The sequence below is a fragment of the Daucus carota genome, chromosome 8 (genome assembly GCF_001625215.2).
Source record: "Daucus carota subsp. sativus chromosome 8, DH1 v3.0, whole genome shotgun sequence".
Taxonomy (NCBI): domain Eukaryota; kingdom Viridiplantae; phylum Streptophyta; class Magnoliopsida; order Apiales; family Apiaceae; genus Daucus; species Daucus carota.
Window position 1 is genome coordinate 25,877,084 of NC_030388.2, and position 13,784 is coordinate 25,890,867.

The following is a 13,784-nucleotide window of genomic DNA, read 5'->3' on the forward strand; positions in this document are numbered from 1 at the left end:
GGCTCAGAACATTTGAGACTGCTAGGAAGCTGCGTTTAGTTTAAGAGGTCATTGTGCTATCACAAAATTTCCGAATGAGTATAAATATTCAGCTGTCCAATTGTCATTATCAGCTATCATCATCTTCATCTACTTTTACTAATGATGGGAGGTCACTGAGTGAAAAAATTCAGATACAAGTGATCGAGTTTGAGGAGCTTCTTGTCTTGCTATGAAACCAAATAAACATGAGTCTAGGTTGCCAAGAAACAAATAACACGTACGATCACAAATGCGAGATAATATTAAAATCTTTTATCAGCAAAATAAACAAGAAAAAAAAAAGTTGCTTGGTTATACAGTCGTTCTAGTCCATTAAATAGCCGACTGTGCTGAGAAGTCTCATGAAAAAACTATCACCTAGCTGGATGTTTTGATGTCTAAACCGGAGATTTGGTGTTATGCAGACATTCGTAACAACTTTTCTATTGAAGTTTTTCACTTGGAAACAGTTTTCAGAGAAAGGAAGCTCACAAAAACACTATTTGTAGCTTCAAATGTTATCACATATATTTCGCTATATATTCTCATTAAAATATTATCATTTTCCGATATATTTCGGTATAATAAAATATTTTTGACTTAAAAGTCAGAAACTTGAAAAATGCTTGGCTAAACATTTTCATAATTTTCAACTTTTCTAATAAAAGAGTGCTTTTCATCGAACTCAATCTATGCACTCAACTGAGTTATTTATATTTACATAATTTGTTTTCCTAATGGGAAATATTAGGTGTCTTACAAATTATATTCATTTTCCTTCCAGAACTTGATTTGCAATGTTTGATTGGTTACACTCAAATCAATAATAATAAAATCGTCTGTATTTAAATAAAACACCCAGCTAAAATCAGCTATTTATTTATCACGATTTAAAAAAATAAAATAAAATTTGAGAAACATAACACTAATATTTAAATTATCGTGTGTTTCACATTTTACAATTTATATTATCTTGCAGTGAATATTTCACAAAACTTGTGATCATACTCGAGACCGTGTTGGCGCTTGTAAAACTCACTTAAACACCACAATTACAGTATTACATTACATATATCCGGCATTATCATTACATGGGTGGTTTTCTTATATTTATGAAACTTGCCTTTCAAAAAAAAATAAAAGAATATCCGGAATTATTTAAAAAAAACAAGAACAAAGATTGTTGTATTAAACTAAGGGGTCATTTGTTAAATCTGGACAAATTATTCTGAATGGTTAAAATTTCTGAATGAATTATAAATCTGGATGTCAGAGAGTAGGGTCATTTGATAAAATAAAGTCAAAATATCTGAACAACAATATTTATATTTTTCTAAAACTTAAATTATTTATTTATTTTTATTATATAGAACATTATTAAATTAATCCTATTTAAGATAAAAAATTGTAATAAACTAATTTCATGATTATATTATTTTAAGATAAATTATTTTTTATTTTTATCAATTATCTCACATTTATTTATAATAATATTTGCATGATAAAATTCATGCAACAATTAATTATTTTTTTAATCATAAGTAGCATTCACATGTATATATGTATATATATTTGTAATTTAATTAGGTATTTAATCTTTTTTTATATAATAATTTAGTGTTTCTAAAAAAATTCTATTTAATAAGTTATGTAAAATAGAGTTACGTATATAATATTATTAAAATTACATAAAATGTGAATTTAATATAATATACAATTAGAATGGGTGCTTATCTTGCATGAAGTAAATTTTTATAAATAAAAGCAGAAATTCCACCGACAAGAGTATCTGGACGGGTTCAGTTAAAAATTTTGGAGTGACTCGTTAAGAAAGATTTTGTGTCGTTCAGTAATCAAAATGAGTAATCAAACGTTATTAACCAAAGAAGAAAGACTCGTCCAGTTAACATTGTTCCGTTCACCCGTTATCAAATGAGACCTAACTCGGACATGTTAATATTTAAGCTGCTGGTATTAAATTATTCATTTTATCATGCAATCGGGTCGCACAGTTGCATTTCAGATTTGAGATACTCCGTTTAATTAGTCCATTGGGCTTGAGCAAAAGTATCCTCGAGCTTCAATAATTGGGTCAATACTCGATCACCCGCATGCAGCATGCTCTCCGATAAAAAATTTAACGAAAACCCGTGCTGGGGGTAAAGAATTGTGTGCAAAAATTTGCACATGATTGTTATGTGTAATGTTTTAATTAAAATTCGTTATTATGTACAAAATTTTACACACAATTCTGTACATCAAACATTTTTCTTTAACGAAAGATATGATATACAACCTTTTACCATTATAATTACACTGTTGGAGCCCGTTTGTATAAGATTATAGCCAAAATCCAAAATAATTGTATAAGTTGGCATTCGGATAGTTTTAATCTTAAATATTTTGATTTATACTCCCTCCGTTTCTCCCATTTCTTATCAAATGGGTTGTGCGCGGATGTTAAGAAATATGTATAAAGTAGTGGAAAAAAGAAAGAAAAGTGGGTGAATTAGTGAGACCTATTAATTTTTAATGTATAAAAAGAAGATAGTGGAGTAAAAGTAGTGTGAAAAAAAAGTAAAAATGAAGAAGTGGTGGGACCTATTGACTATTTTTAATAAGTTTTCGAATATAAAGAATTATATGAGATACCTTAAAAAGGAAAGCGTAAAGAAATGGGAGGGACGGAGGGAGTATTAAATTTCATCCTTACATTAAGATAATTTTACTTAATATCATAATGTCAAATTACACTACATCCCTGAGTAGTACTCCCTCCGTCCCCCTGAGTAGTATACATTGGGGGACGGGGACGCGGCACGGATTTTAATGCTCCTGCAAAATGTAGTTGTGCAATCTATTTTTAAAATTTTTCTTTTCTGAATTAAAGTTTGGATGTTATATTTTTATACAGAAAAAGAAAATCGCAAAAATAAGTTACGGAACTATATTTTATAAGAGTATTGAAATGCGTGTCGAACAGTTAAAAAGAAACGTATACAATTAAATGACACAGAGGGAGTATACAAGAGCAAGGATGATCATCTTCGAGGATTTAATCATTGTTTTGTACTATTAGAGCTTGATATCATAATGTCTGGCATAATATTTTCGATTATTATGCATTGAGTTATATCTCTTTTATTTCTAAAAGAAGGTTTGGAATAATGTGCTCCAATTTTGAATGTCTGGGTGACAAAACATACTCACAAAGACCATGTTTTCTCCAAGAAATGCACGTTCTCCACTAATATTTAGTCATTTATAGTATTTCAATTTTCACAAGCAATGTTGAATTGAAGCGTTAATGTGAGCGGAAATTAAGCAACATATACTTCTTTGAAGTAGTGTTATAGAAATCGGGAATCGGACCTAATCGGCTGAGCTACCGATTCAGGGATTAATCGGAAATCGGGGATTAATCGGAAGGATTAATCGGTGTGAAAATCGGATTTATTTTATTATTAAAATATTATTTAATATTTAGTTATTATTATATTAGCTATTTAGTAACTAATATATTTACTATATTCATAAACTTTATAATTACTCATATTTAAAGTAATATAGTACTTTAATTCTAATAATTTATCATATATACTTCAATTAAGAAATATATATAAGGATTAATCGGATTTTAGAAATCGGATCGGTGGCCAACCTTGCAGGGGATTAATCGGTTAAATCGGGGATTTTTAGAACACTGCAGTTTGAAGTAATATTTACTTTTTTAAAAATTAAAAGTACTTAAATCAGATTATTCGGATGCAGTTGGATCAAACTGATACCAATAGGTTATGACAAAAAAAAAAAAAAAAAAAACTGATACCAATAGGGTATTTATCAAATCTTAAAAAAATTACCCGAGCAGAACTCAGTCCAAGGGATAAAGGTTCTATTTTATTTAACACATTGTTCCATCCTGCCATTTTAATTTGTAAGTGCAGACTTGGTGGGAAAATTAAAATGAAACCATGACCCACGAGGTTCCCGTTCTAATAGTGTTCGCACCACTCCAATCCCTTTCATATATTCAAATTTCATGTTCTAAACATTTTCATACCTCTTTATTGTCACACTACTGTTAGCCTGTCATAATTTAATTATTTTAAGAAAAGAAAATTTGAAAACGGTATCTATGAATCTAATAGTTGGAAATGAATAAAATTTGGCAGGTTCAGAGAACATTGTTATTATTTGATTCTCATTTAGAAGCAGATGGTAGTGCCAGCACCAAGGTTGTATTGTGATAATGCAAGGCAAATAATTAATGGATCCCATACAAGTATTACCCGGATAGGTTGACAATGAAAAAGTCGGTTGGATATAAAGTTCTTTATCATGTTTTGTTTTAAATATCGTCAACAAGGGATGAGGAAATCAAATCAAATTATAAATCAATCGGTTCAAGTTGGGTGGGTGACACACATGCATGAAATATGTGTCTTTTGTTTGATTCATTGCTTGTATCTGAAATTAAAGAGTGCAATTTTGTAGTTTATGTTCTGTTATATCCAAGAGAATACAGACATAATCGTCGAATTTCGAATTCGACAAAATTAGTTCTTTCAAGTGTATACACGGGTAAGCAAAGGTGAAAAATTGATAGGTATTTGGTTTGGTGGTAATTTTATGGAAATTAGGTTTATTCAGTCTAAATTGAATAAACTGAAATACAATTCGGTTCAATTTGACCGTTTCAATTTTAAAAATTATATTTCGGTACGCATCGAATAAACAAATCCAAACATTATATAATATAGATTTATAGTGATATTTTATGTATATATAACTCATATGTTACATTGTAATATTTAATTCGTAATGCATTTATCTTCGATGAAATAGTGGTGATTTATTAATATTTTCTTATATAAATCAATGAATTTTAGTTATATATATATATTAGTTTTTTTTTTTCAGAAAAAATCGGTTCTTTTGATCTAAACTGGAATTGAATTGAATTATTATTTTTATTTATAATAGCATTTCAACCCAGTTCGATTCAAAAAATTAAAAAAAATTCAGTTTTCAGTCAATTCGATTCGGTCCGATTTTCAGAATCTATCGAGACTCACCTGTAGAATGCTCACCGCTAGGTGTATAATTATCAATGCGGTTCTATTACATATGCTCTCCTCGTCCCTCGATACATGTTTATTTTAAAACAGTTAACAGTTAAATTGACTATGATTTCAATCAAATTCAAGAGAAATGTACGCAAGTATGACACGGGCAACTCACAGAACTTAGAACTAGTAGTGTAACCAAAGTCATGCTGTACTAGTATGAAACACAAATGTTTATAGGAAAACCAAAACAAAGTCTCAACTTGAGTGTGAAAAGATGCACTGTAATAAATTCCTCATCCCATCTTCAAGGTTTGGTTCACAGATTCATATCAAACACTATAATACTAGTAGTAGTTATAACAGTCATGCTACTATATACCAGAACTGCAGATTAATCAGAGAAAAAACACTTAAAAATTCCATTTGACAGCCAATCTCTCTCATTGGTTGGAGAGAGATTCTCCTCAAGGTCCCCCCAACAACTAGTCTCTCTCCCTGTGCTTCCACATTTCTCATTTAAATATATGAATCTTGTTCATTACTCTATACAATTTACATGTATATATCACCTAGACATTTTAGTCTCCTCCTTGTCTTGATACTAGGCTGACCACACTTGCATTTCTTGTTTTTTTGTGCTTTCTCCCCATCTCTCTCTTGACATCTTCATGTGTTTTCAAGATCTCAAAAAACAAGTCCATTTTTTTATATATCTTTGGTGATAATACTAGCTCATTGTCAATGAATCTCATGAGTTTGAGCATTCATGTATCTCAAACTATGTCCCAAGCAATAAGCCCACCAAGCCCTTCTCATCTTCATTCTTCACACAATGGCTTTCCAATTATAGTAATTGCTATAATTGGTATATTAGCCACAGCTTTCTTGCTTTTGAGCTACTACATTTTTGTCATCAAATGCTGCTTGCATTGGCAAAGAATCGACATTCTAGGACGTTTTTCGTTGTCTAGAAGTCGTCGTCGAGATGACCCTTTAATGGGCTTCATGTCGACGTACGACAACAGGGGATTGGACGAATCGGTGATTCGTTCAATCCCCATTTTTCGGTTCAAAAGAGGAGAGAAAGAAGACCCTCAAAAGGGGAATATTTTTTCAGAATGTGCAGTTTGTTTAAATGAGTTTCATGAGCAAGAGAAGCTGAGAATGATACCAAATTGTGGTCATTTGTTTCATATTGATTGCATTGATGTGTGGCTTCAAAACAATGCAAATTGTCCACTTTGTAGAACAAGCATTTCATTTGCACTTCAATTCCCACTATTGGATCCAAGTTCAACATCTCAAAATCAGGCCCAGTATCATGACAATTTCATGGGCCGGGAAGAAGATTATGTTGTGATTGAATTGGGTGCAGAAGAGAAAACTCCAGATGGATCAATGCCAAGGATTCAAGAAACAAGACCACCTAGTCCTAGTCCATCCCAAAAGAAGTTAGGGCCCAAAACTGTCAAGAAAAGGTCCAAGAAAGATGGGCTTAGACAAACAAGTATGGGGGATGAATGTATTGATACCAGAGTTAAAGATGAGAGATTATTAGTCCAGCCCATTAGAAGATCATTTTCTATGGATTCTGCTGCAGATAGACAGCTTTACTTAGCAGTACAAGAAATTGTGAATCAGAAGAGTAATGGGCATGTTGTTAGTGAAAGTGTGAGTTGTGAAGGTTGCTGCAGTAGCAGAGTTAGAAGATCAATTTTTTCGTTTGGGCAGGGGAGGGGATCAAGAAGAGAAGTTTTACCAGTGCAATTAGAAAAAAAATGTAGTTTATAATTTTATTTACAATTTTTGAATTTTTTTATTATTGAGGATTTGTCTGTTTTACATATTACTTGTGTATATAAACTTATACAAGATTTTGTACTGAAAGTCTGAAACAGATTAGTATGCAGTAGTTCTCACATTTTGGTTGAGCTGATGGAGTAGCTCTCTCTGCAATTCTGCATCATTTCTTGGCCTCACTTTTTATGTGCATCTATACTCTGCTTGATCGGAGTCTGTTTTTATGAAATAAGTACTTATTTTTTCATAGAATAATGAATATGAAGTATTTCTTTAACATTTATATTCAAATAAGATGTAAAAAAAATTAAAAACTTATTTTTTAATATAAGATATTGCCCAGACACATGTTGCCCTTAACTTAGAATCTTAGATGGGCCCAACAGCTCAGGTAATTACACTCATCCTCCGTAAGCCCGTATTATCCAGGGTTCCTAAGAGCAACCCAATGCAACTTTCCTTATATTTGGTCTAGGTAGACAAAATTTAGGGGTTAGGTCCAACGCAACTCCCTATTCTCTAAAAATTTTAGGGGAGGGAAAACTCATCCCCTTATTTGAGGGAGCAAAAAGCCAACCCCTATAATGCCACATCATCAATATTATCTATAATATAACATATATTTACTCCAACTCTACCTCTTCTCACATATATTATCTTAAATATTGAATAAATACTAATTTTTAAATTAAAAGTAACATGTATAGGTAATACCATTGAAGTAAAATAATTTTTTGCTTACTTATATTTTAAGTAATCATTATTTTATTATATTTTAAGTAGCCAATATAGGGATTACCCTTGGAGATGCTCTAATATCGCTTGTCAAAATCCTTATTGCCATACTTCCTAAATTGCCTGCTAGTGTCAAAAAAAAAATTGCCTGCTAGTATCAAAACTCAAAGCCTAATATCAATATCACCAAAAACAAGTTAACGCGTTTCTTACTAAAGCTATAAAATTAAATAAAATAATGAAAATGCAGTAAAATGGACACTCTGACACGAAGAAATAATTACTTGAAAAGGAGTAAATCAAAGTATGAAATTTGAATTTTAGCAAATTAACTATATGTGATTTATGAAAGTGTAACTCGAATGTAAAACCCTTAGCTAAAAAAGTAAGCTGTTTTTGAACTCACCCAAACAACACTTTTTGAATTCTCCGATTCCAGCTTATAAGCCTGTAGTTAATGAGACCATTTGTCCTTACTTAAAAATTTTGCTTATGAACCGTTTGGATGAGTTTAAAATAAGTGTTTTTTGTTTAAAATAAAAAAGTGGAGTAGAAGTTAGAAGCAGGTTAAGACTTATAAGAGATTAAAGTGTTTGGGAAATAAGTAGAAGTCCAAAAACAAAAGTTAGCATTCCTATCTTTTTATAAGTACTTATTGACTTTAACACAAACGGTACAAAATAAGTGTTTCTAACTTATAAACCCAGAAACCGGCTTTACCGTTCAAACAGCCTATATATTGCGGGTGTTTGGGAGTCATTGCTTCTTGCTTATTTTGACAAAAAACCAACTTCTATATTTTAAAGTGACCGTTTGGGAAAGAAGCCGGTAGTGCTTATTGTTAAAGTTGAAGAAATAAAGAAACTACACATTCCCTAGCTTTTTTCTCGTACTTCTTCTCTTTTCACTTCTTTGTGTTCATTTATATCATTTTATATTTTAAATAAATTTGTCATGTATCTATTTATATTAATAATTCACATTATAATAAATCAAATTATCTTTTTGAAAAAACGGTCTTATAAATTAAAAATAGTGAACCTACAAATTATGTATTAGCCAAACACTTACAGGGGTGTATTCGATTGGGATTTTAATGCATTGTTTTTAGTCTATGGATTTTAATGGATTGTATGAGATTTTGATTTTGTGCGGATTCTTGATGAAATGTCGCAGAGTTGATAGGATTTAGGTACAATGCTTCAAAATCTCATTGAATTTGGTGGGATTTCAAAAAACTTAAAATACACTGAAAAATGCCACAAAATCCATCATTTTATGAAATGAAAAAAAATCCATGAGCGTTTGAATACCATCAGATTTTAATGGATTTTAAACAATCCCAATTGAATACTATCGGATTTTAAAGCATAATTTAAAATCCTAATTGAATACCACCAGATTTTGTGGCATAATTTAAAATCCCAATTGAATACCTCAAGATTTTAATGGATTTCAAACAATCCCAATCGAATACCCTCGGATTTCATGAATGCAAAAAAATGCTTTAAAATCCCAATCCAATACACCCTCTTAACTTATAATTCTGAATTTATTTATCATTTATAATCAACTTCTCCACTTTAATCAATAAGTAACTTCTTTTAGGTTAAGCCAAACACCCCCATTATAAGTAAGAAGTTATTTATCGGTGCAAAGTAAATTTTAATTTATATTTTTGGATAACTTCTTTTGGTATTTATAATTTATAGGATATATAATTATTAATATAAGTTATATATTATCTTTTGTAATGAACCTTTATATTTTTATAAAATTGAATTTGTAAAAATAAAATAAGTGACTAAAAAAGGTATGATGTTCAATTTATATAAATTTTTAATTTTTCACTAATAAATTATTTTTTTAATTTATAAATCAGGATTTTTAGTTCCAGCCAAAAAAAAACGTGTATAACTCATTTACGCAAACAGTACAAAATGTAGGCTTCGAAATTTGAAAACGACGGCCAAACGCCCCATAATTTATTCGACAAAAATGTTTTTATTATTGAAACTTCAGATAAATGTTTTTTCAAGATTATCGAAAGGGGTGTGCCGTGTGCTAACTGCTAAGCAGCCTGCCAAAAATCATCCCATAATACATCCACTGTGTATTATTAATACTGTTCCCCAGGACGCTGGACTAGATCACTAGCCCCCTGATTTTTAAAATCAAAATTAGATACCGATTCCTCATAGTTTCAAAAAATGAAGATCATGGTTGCAATCAAAAGAGTGGTTGATTATGCTGTAAAGATTAGGGTGAAATCAGACAAGACAGGTGTAGAAACCAACAACGTTAAGATGTCAATGAACCCTTTTTGTGAGATTGCTTTAGAAGAAGCCCTTAAGATCAAAGAATCTGGTTTTGCCTCTGAGGTTGTTAGTGTTAGTATGGGTCCCACCCAGTGTGTTGATACTCTTAGGACAAGCCTTGCTATGGGTGCTGATAGGGCCATTCATGTTGATACTAAAGAGATGCTTTATCCACTTTCTGTTGCTAAGCTTTTGAAAGCTTTGGTTGATGTTGAGAAACCTGGGATTTTGATTCTTGGCAAGCAGGTTTGTGATTTGTATGTTGTTTTGGTGTAAAGATGATGTTTTTTGAATTGGGTTTTTCTTGGATTTTGATTTTGTTGAGTACTGAATGAATTTGAGTGTTCTTGTTCATCAGAGGATAGGTTTGTGTATTGTTTGTGTGTAGGTCTATTAGTATGTGAAAATTGTTTTATTAATTACTTGGCATTCATCTTGAGCTTGCGCATTGCCAATCTGAATCTCAAGTTATGTTTTCTCATTTAGAGATTTAAATTTATGGCATCACTTGGCTTAGATTGATTCAGATATGTCTTGTTGTAATATATTGGGTCTTTGTGGTAATGTGGGTTCTTGACTTGATCTAATTATGCTTGTTAAATTTATTGGCTGATTGTTGCTCCAAGATTATTTAGCGGTTCAATAACTGGATTTTGGTTTAGTAAGCTTGTAGTTAGTGTCCAATATCTAAAACTTTTTGCATAGGCAATTGATGATGACTGCAATCAAACGGGTCAAATGGTAGCAGGGCTTCTGAACTGGCCGCAAGGGACCTTTGCTTCTAAGGTTAGCTCCATTATGCACAACCCTGAGATATAAAGCTAATTTAAGAGTTTAGCCTGTTTATTAAACGTGGTACCATCATTTTATGGTTTTTGTAATCTTAAAATGGCCACTTTTGTCATGCCCATGTATTTTTTTATTTTTTTTGCATTTGTATGTGCTTGTTGTTGTTTGGTAGATAACTCAGTAATAAATATAATCCTCACTTCAATGAGTTGTCTAGGAGGCCATAAGTTTCTTTAAAATGTAGAGGAACCTATATTTCATGTTAACATGTAAGGCCTTGTTAAACAGCCTATGTAGAGTGAAGCATGAGTTGCAATATGGATCTCTAAAGCCAATTCTCAGTAATATGTTTCCCACGAGTTCCTTAACTACAAGACGACCACTCCAATTGACCTAATACTATCTATGAACACTGAAATTTGTACAGATGTTTGACCAAGTATTGTTAATTAAATTTTTCTAAATTCTGATTCTTCTTATCATTGCTGCAATTTGGCCGTCAACTCCGTTTCATAATCCACCTTTATATGACCTGTTTACCTGTAGAATCCGCTTCTTCTGTCAATTAAGTCATTGAAGTGGAAAGTCAAAGGGTATTTTTTTTTCTCACGGTCTATATTGACCAGTGACGTAGCTATGTAGGGGCCAAAGGGGGCCATGGTCACCCCCGGGGCCCGGAGGTCCTTGTCACATCAATACATTTTTTTTTTTTTATATGTATTTTAGTTTTTGGCCCCCCTCCCAACCGTTAAATTTATTACATATAGGATTTGGTTCACTTTATTCTTTATAATGTTGATAGTTTAATAGATGAATTTCGAGATTTTTATGTTAATTACTTTATATTTTTATTTTTTATATCAAATATGTTTTAATATTATTTTAAATGGACCCCTGTTGAGTTTTACGTCTGGCTTCGTCCCTGATATTGACTCAGATGTTATGATGTTGTGTCCCAATTCTATGAGCTCCCTCGTTGCTATTTACTAAAAAGAATATGCTTCACCATATGGATTATCAGCTGGTGCTTTTGCAGACTCCGATAACAGTCTCTGTTTCAGATTCTCTGCTCCTCATCAATATCCATTCCACTTATGCTGTCATAATATGATTCTGCCGAATTTCTTAATATCCAGTATATCTTTTTTTAAAGTTTGTGCTTCTTCAACTCAGGCACGCAGTCCATGTTTTATTGAGTAATAGTCAATTACAGTAGTCCAGAGACCTGCACATCCTACACCCACTACGGTCCAACTCTCAACCTCTTGTTACCAAGAGAAGAGAGGTATCCACTTAGCTATGATGCTAGGGATGATTGCAGTCAACGTTTAGATTTGAAGTCAGAGATACTCATAGTTTTCTACTCCTTTTAGTATTAGTGAATGATGAAGCTCTACTATTTTCAAATGTGTGGCATTTTGTTTGCTAATCCACGCAATATATGTTTATGATCTGTTTATATTAGGAAATTAAGAGGTTAATGGGGTTTTGAAGTTGGCAGCTGATGCTTCCGAATTAATATCATAAGCTAATTGTATATTAGAAATTATTATTGTTATTATTTATTATATTTCTTTAAAATAAAAGCTGGAATATATATATGGGCCATCGCTACATAAAAAACACCCTTCTATAAAGAGCACTATAGAATTTAAGCCTATAATTTCAATTACATTCTGGTTTTAAATTAGTTAAGCTTTTATTATGATTAATAATAGAATTTAACAACAAATTCGGATTAAACGTAACTTGATTTTGTGTAAATTTTATTATTTTATTATTCAAAAATGTATATAAGATTCTGTCTTACATTCTATGCACTATTTTGTAACATGTGATTTTCAAATTTTATATGGGACTCAGATATTAACTTCGATATGTTATGCTTATTTTTTGTCAAAAATATTGACTCTAACCTTGACGAATCATCTTTTATTGAAAAATAAAGTGTTAAGATAGTGTTTTTTATTGGTTCTCCGTGAAGTGCAGCCATATATATAATGATGTAGTTGACCAACCCTTATTTTTAGGTTGTGCTAGACAAGGAGAAAAATGTTGCAACAGTAGACAGAGAGGTGGATGGTGGAATCGAGACTCTGTCACTAGACTTGCCAGTAGTACTCACGTAAGTGCTGATTTTCCCACTCATGTGTCTTGTATAGCTTTTAAAGTGGCAAGTAATGTGCTTGGTTGTTTCAACGAAACAACCACCATCAAAATTCTGCAGGGAAGTGTTTTTATTTTATTCGTTGTATGTTTTTTCTAGTCATTATCTGCATAAACTCATGGTTGGCAGTACATTTGTCACACAGTACTGATTTGAGGCTGAACCAACCGAGGTATGCAACACTCCCTAACATAATGAAAGCAAAATCCAAGGTCATAAAGAAATTTACACCACAGGATCTGAATGTCGAAATAAGGTCCGACTTGGAGGTTGTTGAAGTTACAGAACCACCAAAGAGAAAAGCAGGGGTTCTCGTTTCTTCTGTGGACGAACTAATTGACAAGCTAAAAAACGAGGCTCGTGTCATCTAATTACTCCAAGTTTGGAGAATTGTCATCTACAGCAGAAGTACAGAACAACATAATCTAATCTCCAGCCTTCCTACTTGGGTGGGAATTTCAACAATCAACATTTGATTTCAGAGGGAATGTATTTCTTGTGCTGAATATCGAGTGAAATGTTATGAACTACATACATATAAGAATTTCTTCATTGCATCAACATTCTACCATGGAATGCATATAAGAACATTCCCCAGTAAACAAATAAATACTGCCATCTGAAATTGAATTTTATATTAATAAAGATTGCATGTTTGCATTAACATGGCTTCCAGGGAGTGATGATAAAGTTAGAGGAAGAGAAACATTGTACGATGTTTTTTTACTAATATTGTTGTGCAGAAAAAAAATGACTTAATTAATTTATCTTTTGAATTCATTCTTCAATTAATATAAGTAATACAGTTAATAAATTCTCATGTATAATAAAAATATCTGAAAAATAATTATTTTTACACAGTTACGTTGAAAGTGGATATGT

At 31.6% G+C, this 13,784-nt stretch overlaps 2 protein-coding genes across 2 annotated transcripts; both read left to right on the forward strand.

Moving 5' to 3' along the window:
- Positions 1-5,447: 5,447 nt before the first annotated feature.
- On the forward strand, positions 5,448-6,937 carry LOC108198433 (RING-H2 finger protein ATL16). The gene has a single exon (XM_017366188.2). The coding sequence runs from the start codon at positions 5,835-5,837 to the stop codon at positions 6,882-6,884; it is 1,050 nt and encodes a 349-aa protein (XP_017221677.1). The 5' UTR covers positions 5,448-5,834; the 3' UTR covers positions 6,885-6,937.
- Positions 6,938-9,730: 2,793 nt separating this feature from the next.
- On the forward strand, positions 9,731-13,566 carry LOC108197530 (electron transfer flavoprotein subunit beta, mitochondrial). Its single transcript, XM_017365177.2, has 4 exons — positions 9,731-10,192; positions 10,652-10,732; positions 12,766-12,860; positions 13,048-13,566. The coding sequence occupies exons 1-4, from the start codon at positions 9,839-9,841 to the stop codon at positions 13,271-13,273; spliced, it is 756 nt and encodes a 251-aa protein (XP_017220666.1). The 5' UTR covers positions 9,731-9,838; the 3' UTR covers positions 13,274-13,566.
- Positions 13,567-13,784: the final 218 nt, after the last annotated feature.